The 17,517-nt window shown below is 41.8% G+C and overlaps 1 protein-coding gene across 1 annotated transcript in view; it reads right to left on the reverse strand.

Annotated features, from left to right (window-relative positions):
• chd6 (chromodomain helicase DNA binding protein 6) overlaps positions 1 to 17,517 on the reverse strand; it is a 167,259-nt gene that overhangs the window by 10,975 nt on the left and 138,767 nt on the right. The window contains exons 29-38 of the mRNA XM_039797126.1: positions 16,966 to 17,095; positions 12,123 to 12,201; positions 10,504 to 10,561; positions 7,855 to 8,236; positions 7,499 to 7,707; positions 6,658 to 6,732; positions 6,110 to 6,207; positions 3,551 to 4,369; positions 1,602 to 1,850; positions 260 to 578 (exon numbers count right to left, since the gene is read on the reverse strand). Coding sequence (XP_039653060.1) covers positions 260 to 578; positions 1,602 to 1,850; positions 3,551 to 4,369; positions 6,110 to 6,207; positions 6,658 to 6,732; positions 7,499 to 7,707; positions 7,855 to 8,236; positions 10,504 to 10,561; positions 12,123 to 12,201; positions 16,966 to 17,095 — 2,418 coding nt within the window. The remainder of the gene's footprint in view (positions 1 to 259; positions 579 to 1,601; positions 1,851 to 3,550; positions 4,370 to 6,109; positions 6,208 to 6,657; positions 6,733 to 7,498; positions 7,708 to 7,854; positions 8,237 to 10,503; positions 10,562 to 12,122; positions 12,202 to 16,965; positions 17,096 to 17,517) is intronic.

A 17,517-nucleotide genomic window follows, 5' to 3' on the forward strand; every position in this document is an offset into this window, starting at 1 on the left:
GACTGATACTGCGATATGATTCACGATATTGGAGAGAATGATCATTTTTGTATCATTACTCTCATTTTCATTGAAAATTAAAAGAAATTTAAAAAGATTATGGTGTGATTTGTGCGAGGATCTGTAACAAACAAATATTTTTTTTGACACGACTGTGATTAATTGTGCAGCCCTACTATCTGCCACCCCTTACAGCCACTTAAGGAAAAGGAACTAGTTTTGGGATCCATTGTAAAAACTAGCAGTATTTTTGACATACCTTGGTCTGCATCACACTCCTCTCCTCCCAGACAGTGATCGCTCTGTTTTTCCAAGTTGTGCTCCATGGCGGCCCTGGACAAGTCTTCCACTTCTTCCTCCTTGTCATCAAACTCGAACCCTACGCCTACTTCCTGGCCTTCTCCTCCTTCCACGGCATTGGCCAGGCTCTCGGCGACGTCAGAGTGGCCCAGCCTATCCTGCGGCTCGTGGCCAGTGATGCCAGACAGAGAGAGGGGAGGAGGGGGGACGTAGGGAGGAGGGGGGCTCGCTGACAGGTCCGTTTGATCTGCGCTGGGTTCCTCGCTCACGCCAATGTCCTGAATACAGAAAACAAAAGGGTCTTGAGTTATGGTTTTTAAAAAAATGCTAGTTACAAAGGTTTAACACATTGTAATAAAAAAAAAAAAAAATACATGTTTTCCTTTGTATGTACGAAGACTTTAGTTTGATGTAAATGATACCAGTGGAACGTGACTTATTGATCGTCAGTGTGATTATTTTACTTGTGATTTTGCATAAATTAAAAATATATACAGTATATCAGAAAAAATATTAGTCTTAAAATAACAGACTTGCTCAGTTCACCGTGGTCTTCTTTTAACAGCTGGTGTTTTCTCTCATTAGTTAAACATTTCCATAATGTTAACAGCCAGAGAGAGCCAAAGGCCTCAGTGTTCGGCACAAAGCCATTCAAATATGTTTATCACAGTTCTCTTCAAGCAGTCCTGGCCCAGACACACGTTAGTCTCAGTTGAAGTACGACCCATTCATTTCATTTCTTCACCGAAAGAATAGTTTGATCTGTTTTGAAAAGCTGCCTGAATATCCTGATACATTAGCTACCTTTGAAGACGAACCCGTTTTCTCAGTACACCCACTTTACTTTTTTATTATCAATTCAACACTTAAATAATGAATTTCATAGAACCACTGGCTTGTTTGTCCATTGCCTGTCCCACTGAAAACACCACTATACGGACGTTTATTTCAGATCTGATATGATTAACTCTGCAAGTTGCTAATGTTACCCTGATGGCACATGATACAAAAACCAACCTTAAAGTAGAGCTGTAACAATTCAAAATTTTACTGTACAATTTATTGTCTCAGAAATAATTGCGATTGACAATATAATTGTCTCTTTCAGTCAAAAAAAAAAAAAATGCATTAATGTATTTATTTTTCAAACAAATGATGTTTTGAATGACTCCCAGGATACATCTTTTGCTTATATCCCTGTTATGTGACCCAGATAATGTAAAAATTGGTTAATCAAAGAAACGGCGATTATGTAAACATATTGCGATTAGACAATTATGTAATAATTGTTACAGGCCTACCTTGAAGAGCATATAACTTGAGGACAGCGGCTCCACAGAATCTCCTGCAGACGGGTGGGAGGGGGAGGATGAGGGTGGAAGGCCCAGACACTCCTCCAGAGTTCCCCCTTCCTCCCCTCCCCGGTCTCCCCCCTGGGCCTCCTCGTCCTCCAGGAAGCCGGTCTCCAGAGTGGGAGGACCCAGGATGGGATCCGATTCATTGAACATGTGGTGAGCTGGACTGGAGTGGTCCGTGCCGTCCCAGGGAGCCTGCAGGGGCAAAGGGGATGGATGTATAAAAGATGATGATGACGCACACAAACGTGGATCTGTCATCATTTCCTCACATATCACAGACTAAACCAGGGGCAGGCCACCTGCAGCTCCACAGTTTACAGACTAAACCAGTGACTCCCTGTGGCTTTGACAACTTAAATGGAAATGTATAATGTTTATTTTAAATTTAAGGTTGCCCTGCCACACAAAACCGTTTTTACTTGTATTTTTTGGAAATATGTTAGGTCCATATGTGTTTGTGTTATGTGGTGAATGTGAAAATGAACTGCTCCCTCCTCTGTCAGCTCTAGCCAATGAAAAGAAAGAAACGGAGAAATAAGGCCAATTACAAAAGCTGGTCAGTCTGACGTGGTGTTGCCTGAGCTCCTTACTAGTCATAAGCATGCCCAGTCGCACTGGGTAAAGGATGCTGATAGCCAGGCGATCATTGGCCAGCTGTTAGCCAATCAGAGTCAAGCAGCTTAGCTTGTTGAATAGCAATGAGAACTGGCACAAATCTTCCTGCAGGCTTTCTATACCACGCTAGAATGGCTTGAAACAAGGTAATCAAGGCATTTTTTTCCACAAAAAGATGTTACAGAGTCCATGGTAGAACTTCAGACATTACCACAAAGTAATGAAATACATGTGGCAGGGTACCTTTAATTTATTATTGTTGACGGCCAGGCACCTTAACCTCTAAAAAATGTAGTTTCCATAGACTAGTTATGGGTAAACCCCCCCCCCCAAAAAAGAAAAGTCTTGAGAGAAAATGAAGAAATGAATAGTGCATTGACAGATTAATTTGCTTTAACCGCCAAAGCTGATGGCTTACCGCTCTGCATGATCTGCAGCAAAGAACTGGCAAACATCAAAAAAATGTGTTATAAAAGACATTTCCAGAACAAGCAGATCAAACACTGCATCTGCTGAAAGTACTCAGCTGGGTATGAGAGAAAGAGAGAATTTCAGAAGCGGACCAGAGCGAATGTACTTTTAAGAATTGGATCAAATCTCCAAACCCCACTACTGCTGCTGCTAGTTTGTAAATTGTGATTGTTCAGAGAATTAAAGAGATGCCTCTCATCAAAGACCGTCAAAGAACAAACATCACCATATTAATAAATGCTCATTTAGAACCATTAGTAATGTTGATAGGCTAATTGAAACTTACATCAGGACCAAAACTTCACGCCACAAAAACATCTTCCCCTCTGCAGTCAGCCTCACAAACAAGGCCCCAGACCCCCTCCCGACACTGTCACTGACCCACCCATCCCTAGTCACTACACATCTGCACTAACCTTCATCCTGGAATATACATCTGCCCATGCACCCATTCAGTCTCTTTTTTCCTTATGAAACAGTTATTTTGTATGTATATACTGTATTTATGTATGCATATTTGTGTCTGTATTTATTGTTTATTTCATATTCATGTTTAATACGTTTGTTTGTTTATGGATGCACCATTCACCAAGGCAAATTCCACATAAGTGTAACTTATTGTGGCAATAAAACCTTTTCTGATTCTGATTCTAAATTAACTGTGTTACCATTATTATAAGAATTGAATAGGTTTGCGGCTCCAGACAAATTTCTTTGGGTCAAAAAATGGCTCTTTTGACCGTAAAGGTGGCTGAGCCCTGGACTATACGAATAAGGAGAACACAGATTTTAAGCACAGTGTGTACCTGTAACTGATCCAGCTCCACTGATGGCGCCATCAGGCCCGTTTCCTCTGAGGAGCCCTGCTCACCTACAAGCACGTCACTCCTTAGTTTCAAATCGAGGTCCGTTCCCCCCACGCCGTACGAGTTGAGCATGCTCTGGCCCCCCGCCGCCGAATTGAACGGGAAACCGTTGAGGGCGTCTTTGGACGCCTTCCCTCCGTGTAAAGCATCTGCAGACAGGGGGTCATGCTGCAGCACACCCAGCTCCAGGGTTTCATCCAGAGGGGGACAGTCGAGGAAATCTCCCCGGGAGCCAGGAACTATTCCCAGACTTGGGGAGGCAGAATTTTGGGCGTCCAACGGCAGAGGTTGGAGGTGAGGGTGAGAGGAGGAGGAAGAGGAAGGAGAAGGAGCCGATGGAGGCACGGAGTGATGCTGGTGGTGGGCGTGGTGGTGGTGGTGAGAGGACTGGTGGGGATACTCGGGGGGCTGAGGGGAGTGGCGACCCAGACCCGAATCATACAGGCAGCAGTGAGGCAGAGGCAGCTGCGGATTAGACGAGGACGACGAAGAAGTGATGCTAGAGTGAGTCACCAAGCCCGGGTGGTGGTGGCTCTGGGGGTGAAGATGAGCTGGGTGCCCCCTGACGTAGTTCCTGTGAGCTTCCAGGAAGCTCAGCTGGGGGTCGTTCAGGATGTAGAAGTCGGTGCGGCTCAGGCCGTGGCGCGCCGCCCCGATCAGGAGGTCGCGGTCGTGTTTGCCAGACTCCCACCAGACTGGAAGGTAGAGGGAGGGGCGGCACAGCTGGAGGCGGGCCGAGAGCAACGGGTGACGGAGAACCTGAGGGAAGGAAGAAGTTCGGAGAGCGGAAAGGCACAAGGTGTGAGTGTAAAATATTAGAGATTTAAAGAATAAATGTAAAGTTCCATGACATCTATCAGCACAACACAGCCCGTAGAAGCTTCTTTCTGTTCGCTTTAACCCCTTGAACCTATTGAAGGAGGAGAGGGGAGTAGCGGTGTGGCCTTGACCAACTGCCACTTTGCTCGTTTGAAAGCCATGATGGCTCTTTCTCATGGGGGGCCAAATTCTCTGGGCGGGCAAAGCAGAGAAAGGGGAGGTAACCTTTCTCCTTATGACCTCATAAGGAGCAAAATTCCAGATCGGCCCATCTGAGCTTTCATTTTCTCAAAGGCAGAGCAGGATACCCAGGGCTCGGTTTACACCTATCACCATTTCTAGCCACTGGGGGAACATAGGCAGGCTGGGGGAACTCATATTAATGTTAAAAAAAACTCATAAAGTGAAATTTCCATGCCATGGGAACCCCCACCCCTACTCTACACAGTTGCTAGTAGCCAAGGAGGACAGGGAGGATTAAAAAAACATGATGGACTCTTTAGAAGAGGTAATTATCTTCACTCGAACTACACCATTTTGTAAACATAGCCATGCTGAGAAATCCAGAGAGAGTTGTGTGGAGCTGATAATCTTAATTAGCTTTGTAGCAACTCATTTGGCAATGGCTTGAACGTAACGGACGTTAATATCAAAAAGTTAGGCACTAAAGCTTTAAGACCTAGAACACTTCAGAACTTCAGCGACTTTATGACTTTTTAAGGCCCACAATTTAGATTTCGTAATTTAAGACTTTTTAGGACCCCACTGAAAACCAGCCTTGGTAAATGTCATGGCTAGGTTAGGCTATGCGAGTGGTATGTTCTAGTATAGGGGCAGTTTTATGACAAAGTGTTATGGACACTGAAAGTTTTGGTCTTTTTTTGCATGAATGTTCACAGGTTTCCAAGACACAGCAAATATCTGAATAAGAATAGATAAAGTGTCCATTAATATAGGAACCATGTTGATGGGATCCTAAATTAACCTACCCCCCCCCCACAAAAAATAAATCACAGATGGGGCACCCCGGTGGCCTCAAAGTTTAAGATGTCGACCATGAACCGTGTCCCTAGTTCCCCTCATTTCCTGGCATCTCTCTAGTGAAGACTGATAATAAAGGCATAACATAACATCTTATTGTTTTACTTACTCATTTGCTTTTAGGATGAATACATTTTGAGCACTGCCAGCACAGTTCCTATCATGCTTTGGGTGATGCAAACAGGATGCAACGAGTTAGCTGCACCTGAGCGCCAACTTTTAGCCTGACGCTGTTTACATTTTGGAGAATCTGAGGCATTGCACTGTACCTACGAATGTACAAACAACTGGATCACTGTTGTAGAAAACTAATCTTAAAAGATTATTATGAGGCAAAATATTAGGGTGTAGGAAGTTTTTTTTTTTTTTTTATATGAATTCTAGATAGATTTATGGATGTCTATCTTCACCAGACTTTGTAGTTTTATTTATGACACTAGAAGAAAGGAGCTACTTCTGACACAACACGCATCGGTCAGAAGCTACAGATAAAAAGCCGAGAGATAAATAAGGTCCATGTGCATCCATCAATGCACTCTGCTCTCTTGTGTTGAAGATGAACTTTGAAGTCAATTTTTCTGAGTCGCAACAGTGAAAAGTAGTATTAATGATGAAGCTTTGTTCCTGCAAAGAGCCCACCTGCTCTCTGATCTTCCGGAGCAGCTCGATGCGGTATAAAGTCCGGGCAGCTCTCTCTTCGGTCAGAGGCTCCACCAGCACAGCGGGATCCACCAGCCCTGGAGGAAACCAGAGGGAAGGCCAGAGGGGGAGAGAGAGAGAGAGAGAGAGAGAGAGAGAGAGTGTCAACATTGAGCAGCGGCAGTGAGATGCATGGAGAAGGTAGGTGAGATGCAGAGATGAAGGTAGTGAGAGAAAAAAAATTAAAATAACTTCAAGTGTGTTTGTATGTGCAGGAGTCAGCCCTGTCTTTGAGTGTGATGTACATCCTCCTGTCACCAATCAGAAAAATAGTTTCCAGATCCTGATGGGTTTTTTTAACATTAAAATGTGCAATTTGTGGCAAATAAAAACTCAGTTTAAAGTCATTTGACAGGTCACATTTATGATGATACACATTTCACATGTTGTAATATGTCCTTACACTCACACATTTTTCTAATTTGTTTATTGAGTTTGGGACTCAACTGAATGTACTGAACTGTAAATGAACTGTCAATAAAGATCACCTGAATCCTCCCACCAGCATGGGGCAGTAATGTTCCCCAGGAACGAGGTCCCCAGGAGGGACATGAGGGCTGCAGCTACACCCCAATGACAACATTAACTTGTAAATAATAATGCAGTGTTTGACTTGTATTTATTAAAAAAGACAGCTAAATGTGGCTATTAAAACAAAGCAGGAACCCTGAACTTCCTGTTTTAATAACCACATTAACAAGGTAAATTAAATTAGCAAAGTTTCTTCAAGTTCAGGCCATGCCGGTCATGTTTAAATAGCACATGTGACCACACACACACACACACACACACACACACACTTCTTGAGTCCTCAAAAGATACAAACATCTGTACTTTCCAACACACACACAACGCTGCAGAAACACTTCGATGTTCACGTTCATCTTCTTCTACTAAAGAAGCGCGTGCTGAAGGATTAATCGTTTTCAAATCGAAAGCGATTTGAAAGAATACGACTAGCTAATCGTAAAGACTGCGATTCGTCGAATGTGAATATTTAGGTGAATGTTTGGTGTAACATTTGGTTTAACATTATTTATTCCTCTTTTCATTATTATATTTACTGTTTTTTTAATGTTACATATCCCTTATTGCTGGAAATTCATTTCTATACGTATGTTCTTCGCATAACAATATAGAGCAGTTTTGATGGCGTCTCATGTTCTAATGTTCCATGACATGTTTTTATCGGTTACACAGACAATATTGAACTTAAATCAGTTACTTAAAATAAAAATCGCAAATCTAATCGTAATCGCAATATCTAATCGTAATTTCGCAATTAGATTGTTTCTTAAATCGTTCAGCCCTAACACTCAGACTCAATACCTTCTTCCTTCCTCGGAGGCAGTTTGCAGGCCGTCCTACACATGTTGACGAAGGAGTTGAAGTATTTCTCCAGACTCTCGTCCGTCTTCCTCTCCAGTCGGGCCAGCGCTCTGAACTGGGACCAGTCGAAGGACTTCCTCTCTGGGTCGTACACCACCCCGAATGATGACACGGTGCGGTAAAAATCTGCTTGCTCTCGACGAGTCCACCTAAAACATATCATATTGCAATCGCAATATCAGTCAAAAATAATCGCAGTTAGATATTAACCTCATATCGTGCAGCCCTAACACTGATACAATATTGATCTTCAAACAGCCGACACTGATAGTATGGAGTATGTCCAACATGGTTACCTTCTCTGCCACTCCAGGAACAAGGGGTCGGGTTCCGTGGCGACCACCGAGCACCGCCTGAGCTCCTCGCCCAGCTGCCACGCCAGCGGCCCGGCGGCGTGATGGCTGTGAGCGGCTCCGGCTGCGGCCCCTCCCATCCCCATGCCGACGAGGCCGTCGTGGAGCAGGAAGTCGTGCCGGAGCAGCGGCTCGCGGCGCAGCGTGAAGCGCTGGTAGGCGGTGATCAGGCGGCGTAAACGGGCCGTCAGGGCGGGGCCGGTGGGCCAGAGGGGCCGGGCTTGGACCACATGGAGAGACGCCACCCCAGTCCCTGTTCCCGTTGTCGTGGTGGTGGTGACCAATGTCGCATCCTGGGCGCACAAGTCACCTGACATCTGGGAGTCTGGGTGGGGAGAAATTATGTTTTCCATAAAAAATCCATTCTACAGAAGAGCTGGGTATTGTTCGAAATCCTTTAATACTGCTACCTATAAAATAATAGTTTTGGTACCTAAACAATACTTTTTCGGATGCCTTACATAAAAAAAAAAAAAAAAGACATGTTTTCCTCTCCTTTTATATATTTAACACAATAAGCCACAACCTTTGTCTTAACACAAAGCAGCCATACAAGGGCTTTTTACTCCTACATTTTGCAAACTAATCATTTAAATAAGGAAATATCTCGTCAAAAGTAGCGTAAGTAAACAGGACTAAGAATTTAGGTTTCTCTTTGTGAGACGTTTAACTCTAAAACATAGAATCCAGAATGTATTAAATATAAGATTTAATTCAGCTTGGATATGAACAGATCCTGAAATTCGCACTATAAACTACAGAACTAACGAGCTAGAAATTGCCAATAACAGATCAATCAAATAAGTAGATTGGGCTCTATAACCTACAGCTGGCCTGAGGTTTTAAAATGTGTAATGTGTCCATCTTTGAAAATATAAACGCATACTCAAAGTACGTTTGGTATGCTTTGAATACGAAAGAAAAGGTTGAAATAACACAGGTGACTTTTACAATATTACTGTATCGGTCATGTCGCCTCAATTACACCAGAACAATGGGTAATAAGGTATTTGTATCCAAGTGTTGATGTCTTTCCGTGTCATTCTCCAGAGTGCCATTTAGCAATTACAGTAGATGGCCATTAAATGTACCCACTGAGACAGGGAAACTCATTTCAACCGGCGAGCAACGGTGAAAAGAAGACTTCAGCTGAAAGGCGAAATGGGTTTAGATATGAACCGTCGTGGGGAAGCACCTCTTGGACTTAATGGAGGCGGAGATGGAGCCCAGTGGAGAGAAATCATATTATTTTCTAAAGGGATGTCGGACTCATTAGAGAAAAATAATGAGTTGAAATGATCGCTTCAAATTACTTTTAAGACCTGCAAATGCCAAGACATTATACAGTTATCGAGTGGGCATGTATTCATGTGTAGGGCTGGGTATCGTTCAAAAATATTCATTACCAATACCGTGAGGTCTATACCGGTTCCTAAACAATACTTTTTTTCGATACCAAATGTATATAAAAGGAAAAGAAATTACAACATTACGGCACAAATCTTTTTATTAATTTTTCAGCTCCTACTGTGTGAGCCCCGTCTCTGTGTAACGTAACAAGTTTTTCCCGCGTGTCTCTACGGCGTGTAACGTTAGACAGCCAATCAGCAGCTTTATTAGATCTCGGAAGAAGCATGCTGTATGCTAGAATGGAAATGTACTAATCTGCTATACTGATGCTTAGTCTTTCTTCTGAATCTGCCGTTTCTACTACTTTACTACTATACAAATGTTTCAGACAAAATGTGTAGACAGGATGTTCCGATGTATGTATGCACTTTTGACCTATGTATTACAATTTCTACCACAATGCTTACTGGCTCACTGTCTCTGATGAGATTTACTCCTCAGGTATTGAAATTGGGTATTGAATGATGAGGCACTTTTCGATAATCGATACTAAGGAGGATATTCGGTCTGTGCCTAAAAAGTATTGAATCCGGTACACAGCCCTATACATGTGTGTTTAGAGATCTGAAAGTGTTCATATTATGCTTTTTTCCCTTTTTGTATTGTGCTACATATCTTTTTTGTGCATGTATCGGTTTACAAAGTGAAAAAGCCCAAAGTCCGCCCCAAAGGGACTCACCATCTCCAACAGAAAACACTGTTCACAAACTGCTCCAAACAGCTCTATTGTAGTCCAGCCTTTACTTCAGAGACAGACGTGCGTCATTTTGTAACACACGTTAAAATGCTCGCCTAGCTGCTAGCGTGGCACGCCCTCATCCTCATGCTTCTGACTGGCTAGTAGTCCTTACCTAGCTACTGCGCATGTGCGACTCCCAACAAAGATGGAACAGAAGTTCTGTAGCTAAAACAGAGAGCTCAACACACAGGGTGAAAAGAGGAGCTGCAGCAATGTGCAGTACAACAAAAATATGGTGTTTTTTGAAAATCAAACCATGTAAACCTATTCTGGTACAATCTCTACATACAACTATGAACCTGAAAATGAGCATAATATGAGCACTTTAAGTGTTAAGGATGCTTCTCTGCGCTTGTGGAGGACGCATACTGTGTACTGACTTGACATTCTTGGTATTACCAAATGTGTTTATGTAAGAGCAGTAAGTGGGCGGTGTCTCTCACCTGGACCGGTGCTGTCAGGCTTGTCGGAGGTATCCGTGCTGGAGCAGGTTTCCTCTCCCTGGGAATTCAAAACGCACACAAATATTACCAAAGAGAAAACATCCATACTATAATAATACAATATCATGAGACGAAAAACAATGACATCAAAGTTATGGCCCAGCTCTAACATTTCCTGTCGAAAACAAAATCACATTCACATATTCTAAGTTATGGTGTCAAAACGAGAGGAAACGTAAAACCCATTATTATCTTAACATCAAACAACTTAAATCTGCAAATTACATATTGTTATTTCATTGTTTTCAACAATTTAAACGGTGATCAACTACAAAACATTTGTAAAAGTCATGATTAATATTACTTTTATATTTACAAGTTAAAGAAGAATGTTTGGTATTTGATATAAAGCAAAAGGATCATTAAGATATATGTGAAGCCATGTGGTTAACTGACAACAACAACAAAATTCTCACAAATGTATGACTTTATAATCTTTTTTTTTTTTCTCTCTAGTAAATTTACAACTTTAACCTCAGAAATTCTAGCCTGACGTCGTCATACTCAGATTCTAGTCAGAATATGAGTCTGATAATGCTCCATTGGGCTGTCATTATGGGGCGTGTTTCAACCGAACCAGGAAAGAAAATGCCTCTGCACTCAATTGGATAGACCTACAACCAATCAGAGCAACGGAGACCGACGTCACAGAAGCTGCAAGTCAAAGGCAGCCTTCGACAGAGCAAAGGCAGAGGCGGCAGTTTCCGTGTCGTGCGGACGGGTGTGGTAAAATTCATGCGCTGTCGATATCTTCTGTAACAGACGCGATGGCAGCCATCTTTGTTGTAAACGAATTCAACCAAAGCGCTCTTTGGTGACGTGGTTGATCACGTTACTGTTGATCATCTGTTCATCATTGTATAAAGCCCGTCCTGACAATTTGATTGGTTCGAGCATAGTTGCTCCACAACGGATCAACGGATCATCACCCGAACTTCACGACCTCAAATGCTGTGGGCGGGGCTAAGTTCGGCTGGCATCCAGGCTACAGAAATTCAGAGTTTTTTCCCCAAAAAACGTAAACCCCCTCCCCTTGCTTTGTCATTACATTGTTTTAACCTACGCCCTAATATGACGTCCTACATCAGTTACCTGAAACTAATTTTGTTTAGAGTTCTAACAGCGTTTACTGCAGCTTAAGAATACTTTGTTGCAGACAACCTGTAGTGCTCGGAAGTTTGAAAACCAGAAGAAAAGCAAAGATAAATGTAACCTAATTAAAAAAAAAAAAAAAAAGCAATAAAAAGATTCACAAAATCACCACATCATCATGTAATACAATCTGTTCTGGTATTAAAAGTGTTGTTTTGTATTAAAATGCATCATTAACTCTACACAATTGTTTTTACAGTACCCAGAGGCCACACGGGTCTGTTGCCCATCAACACGGAAAGATCCAAAACATTCGAAGGCAATTTGAACTATACAAGCACAAAAAAAAAATTGGACTTTTTATCTCAAGGGACTACGATTAGGTAAATATTGAACCCATAAAGGAATGAACAGAATCTTAGGTTGAGATAGAGAATAAAAGAAAGAGAGATAATGCTGCTCTTCACCTTGCTGCTCTCGTCTCTGTCCTCCCCTCCGTCAGCTTTGCTTTCACTCTCGTCCTTCGCCTCCTCCGTTTTGCACACGCTGACAGAAGAAACAAAAAAAGCTTTAATAGCTCAGACAATGTCCTACGGAGCAATGTCTTGTTTGACTGACGCCAACAAATGTAAGGACAAAATTAAATGGGATAGAAAACAGGAAGAGTCAACACACACACACACACACACACACACACACACACACACACACACACACACACACACTAGCAGTGTTCGAAAACTGTTCCCTATCACGGAAATAGTGCACTGTAACTTCATTAGTTTATAATGTCGTGGACAGTCCCCTTTAATTCACTGTACAGTAAAAGGAGCAGCTTTAGCCTCTACAGCTAATGTCCAGCTGTAGTCCACTGCCAGCTGACAATAGGCATCCTAAAATACAATGGTTAAAAAATAAAAAAAAATAAAAGATAAATAAATTACGTTACATCTTTAATGACAGCAGACCTAGGCAAATGGGATTAAGACAGACAAACAAGTGGCACACAAACAAGTAGGTACAGATGATGACAAAGGCATCAAAGCAGTCCATGCCGTAAAAACAATACAAAAAGGAGACAACAGAAAGGTGCGTTCGCCATTATGTAGCGGTGCTCGAATTTTCCGGGGTTCATTTCATTCACTATGTAGTCCACTATAAAAATTCCCCACAATGCACAGCTAATTTGAGCGTTCATACGATGTACCCTACATTTAGCTCCCGTGTACCACAATGCAACGCGGCCGTGTTTTCCTGGAGGAGAAGAAGAAGCAGAAGCAACCGCGGAAACGGAAAAACGGAGCGGGCTTTTGTGGTCGTTCTTAACAGTGGAAATGTAAAATGTATATAAGTGTGTGTATATATATTTTACACACACACATATATATATATACACACATATATATACATATATATATATATATACACACATATATATACATATATATATATATATACATATATACATATATATATATATATATATATATATATATATATATATATATATATATATATATATATATGTGATATCCATATATATATATATATACTCTATATATATATATATACAAAATATATATATACTATATATATATATATATATATATATATATATATATATATATATATATATATATATATATATATATATATATATATATATATATATATATATATATATATATATATATACACACACACACACACACACACACACACCCTTTTACTTTTACTCCTCCTGGGTGCTCGGTTTGTTTCAGGGACGTATTCAAAGTATTTTTGTTTCAGGGACGTATTCAAAGTATTTTTGTTTCAGTTTGTCTACATGATGCTGGCCGCGCCCGCCTCTGTCACACAAATGACCGCCGCATCTCCTGACGCAAGTCACACAACGATGCGTTTTCAGTGAGTGTCCGAAATCTAGTTTGGTCGTTCCCTATATAGTTCTCTATTTAATTAGTCTCGCTTTGCCACACCATCCACACTAGAGTCCGGATCGGGCCGAATTTTTCTGTCCGAGCCTGGCCCGCGTCCGACAAAGCCGTGTCCGAACCCGGCCCGAGCCCGACAGGCATTAAGAAATTTATGTCCGAGCCCGACACAGTTAAAATCTCATCTTTTTTCTTTTTTTGGTTGTGTGGAAGCCGCGTTATTGCTATTTAGTGCGTTTCAGTCTCGCTTCCTCGAGTCCACACATCTTTTCTGGGATGGGAGAAAAAGTTGCTCTGGTGTATTGCCATTTCTTTCAACCAATCACAATCGTCTTGGGCGGCGCTAAGCGCCAGACGGAGTAACAGTGCCGCTGAAAAATATAATATAACCAATGTTGTGTACGTTCAAAAGTTGTTTTAGTCGTGCAAGAGAAAACTCAGATAGGACAGATAGTCTAGCTAGCTGTCTGGATTTACCCTGCAGAGATCTGAGGAGCAGTTAACCATAGTCCTCAGAAAGCCACCGGAGGTTAGAATGACAACACAAAGAAAGAGGAAGGTGACGGACATCTGGCGAAAACACACGCATCCGGCGGAATTTCCTGCGGCACCGGAGCAATCCCAGATATAGACTATTTAATAAACACTATATAGGGAATAGTGAGTGATTGAATGAAGGAACTGTTTCCAACACAAGACAAACTGAGTTTTCTTGATGTCTGACTAAAGAAAAAAACGGAACAAGTCATGACTGTAGAACAAGAAAAAGCTGTTATGATGCAGAGATGCAACAAACGAGGCCCGTCAAAACACGACCCGTCAAAACGCGATAAGAGGTAAAGAAAACTGATGCAATTTGAGACAAGAGAGTGCACGGCGCAACTGCTGGGAGGAAGAATTTTCTGAGGCACCAAAAAAAAATGTGAAGAGGAAAAGTTTTCAAGCCAATGACGGAGCAGCTGAACGTGACAGCACATCTACATTTGGCTGATGGCAATGTATGAATGACAGGGCCAAAACGAAACAAACTGTTTTTCTGCCTCAATAACGGAACACAATATTAACTGAACAGGAGAAGAGAGGAGTTCAAACAATAACCACAAAGAAAATAATGCTACGTCAACGTATTAGTGAGGTATACAGGAAGCCCAATAAGACATTTCAGTCTCAGTTAAAGGTGCTCTAAGCTATGTCACGCGTTTTTTAGGCTACAACATCTCCTCACTATCCGCCAGCTGCCTGTCCCCTGAACACACTGTAAAAAATGCGGTCTCTGTAGACAGCCCAGGCTCCACACACGGCAACCTGCACCACCAAACATAACAAACAGTGTTGCAGCAAATAACCGACAAGAAGGATGTGGGGGTTGGGTTTAGTGCGCGGAAGGGAGGGGGAGGGGACGGGATGAGGAGGAGGGAGAGGCGAGCTTGTTTGACCATACTTCGAACGTCAACAAGAAGTGACGTCACCCAACATCGCTTAGAGCACCTTTAATGTCAAAATACAAAGATATTAATAAGATTAGAAGTTGAATTTGGATCACTTTCTGAAAATGCTTCTTTTATAAAATCGGTCATTGCTTTCCGAGCTGGACTCAAAGAATTCTTCAAACCACTTTCTTATGTACAGAGCAAATCTTCACATTTCACAAAGCCAAATTTAAGGTAATAAAAAGCTTGGATGTTCCTGGAACTGAACATATACAAAAATTTAATTGGCTAAAGCAGCTGATTTCTAAATAAACGTAGCAAATAAAAATTACATATATATATATATAATTGTTGTGCAATACTAAATCACTGGAGTGCCCCTTTAAAAGGCAAATATATTATAAAGCAGGCGGGAAGCATTGTGTACAACTACTTATTTTAACCTTGTTGTGGATATTTACATTTGACTTTTAGACCATTAAAAACAACTTCCAACCACCCTGTACCCAAACAACATTACCCAAAGAGGAATGAAAGTCACTCTACAACCCGAGTGTGCACACTTCTTTAAAGACTGACAGTTCTTTTGCATGGCTCCAGGTCCAAATTCTAAAACTTTTAAGCTACCAAATGTGTTCCCCACACCAATGCAATGAGGAAAAGTCTTAACACTGCTTGTGAACATTTTATTGCAGGTTTTGAGCAGCCACATTTACTGCACCGCGTCCTCTGTGTGCACAAATTCATCCGTCTGCCTATTCATTTATTTATTTATTTTCCCTTGTCCTGTTTCAAACCTGCGTTGGAAGCCTGCAGAGTTCAAATTTGGGTACTATAAGATCTTCCTGCCTCGGCGTCGCTGTGCTCGGCTGGGAACCGCTTCAGGTTGAACAGGTAATAAAGCCAAACGACAACTTCCCTTTCCTTCAGCGAGATGATCAAAGCTTCGCGTGCGTCTCATCTTCGCAGCTCCGCCGTCAGCCGGAGCAGCAGCAGCACCCGGAAAATACATTTACCGCACTATGCCGACGCTTTCCTCTTTTTTTTTTTTTGCTCGCTCTCTCTGCCAATTACTCCTCTCTGGCTTTTGTCAGTACACCGTAGGTTTCTTCTCGCAAGACTTCTAAGTACAGTGAAACGAGCCGGGAAAAAAATGACTTGTGAGGATGGAAAATGGGCCTTTTAGAGTTCAGTGGTAGCTTATGGCAAAAATCAAACACTTTACAGGAAAAACACCTGCGTGTACCTGTGTGTCAGTCTGTCATCTATATAAATGTACCTCTTTCCCCATTCATAGCTATCATTAAAACACAATCTAGTTGCCATCGACATAGCTAGCACTATGATGTCACCCTTTTTTCTAATAATATTGTTCCTCGCACTCAGTATGTCGAGCAGGCGTGTGGGCGGAGAAGTGGCAGCGCTGGTAAAAACAAACAGTTTACTGAAAGGTATGTAAAAAATGTTTTTAAATTAAAGCGGTTATTTAAGATGTTCAAATTTTACGGTCATGATTCATTTACTTTTACCATTATCTTTGATAGTCAACTATATGTTTCCACTGTAAAACATACTGCCTCACTACAACTCGCAACTTTGCATTGACAAACATTTTTATAATTATTTATGTAAAAAAAGGGAATATCATCTGATATTCTATATATATTTTTTTTTTTCCTGAAATATCACTTTTATTATCATCCTCAAAAATCTACGATAGAGGTGCTGAAGTCAAACCCTTTTGCTGTTCTTACTCTTATTCATTTTTTCTGTTATGGAGAAAACGTTATGTACGCATGTCTGTATACATAGGAGCAGTCTTTTAACACGTGTCAGTAAACAGTCCTACGTGGGCAGGTTTGTCCAACTTTAGGTTTATAAACCCGAATGCGTGTGTGTGTGTGTGTGTGTGTGTGTGTGTGTGTGTGTGTGTGTGCGTACTATACCTGTCGGCCATGTCGGGGGCCCCCTCCCCTCCTCCCTGCTCAGCAGACAGCGCGGTGACGTCTGGCATCCCCACTCTCTCCAGGAAACACAGGTCTGGATCTGCACGCATGGCGTTGTACCGCTCGTAGCCTGTCCAAGGAAACACACAGCCCATTAACACACAGAAGAAAAAAAACTACACACAGACACACACACACACACACAGACACACACAGACTCGAGTACCCACTTGCAAAGGATGGTGATGGATCATCCACTTCCTAATGAGCCGACAATAATTTGGGTTTTAGTGTCCCATGATGGTCTGGGGCACAACACACCACACACACATGAACTGCAGATGCCACATTAATGAATTAAATTAATATTTCCGGTTATTAACAAATGTATAAACTTAAATAAATAGTAAGGCTGCTGTCCCGAATACCAGTTTTTGTGCTTGGAAGCTTCGGTACTAATCAACAGCGAATATTCAAAGCGTCACTCAAATGGCTCATTTGTGCTTTGTGTGTCTGTGTACATAGGGGCAGTATTTTTCTAAACAGAAACAT

The sequence above is a fragment of the Perca fluviatilis genome, chromosome 4 (assembly GCF_010015445.1).
Source record: "Perca fluviatilis chromosome 4, GENO_Pfluv_1.0, whole genome shotgun sequence".
NCBI lineage: Eukaryota > Metazoa > Chordata > Actinopteri > Perciformes > Percidae > Perca > Perca fluviatilis.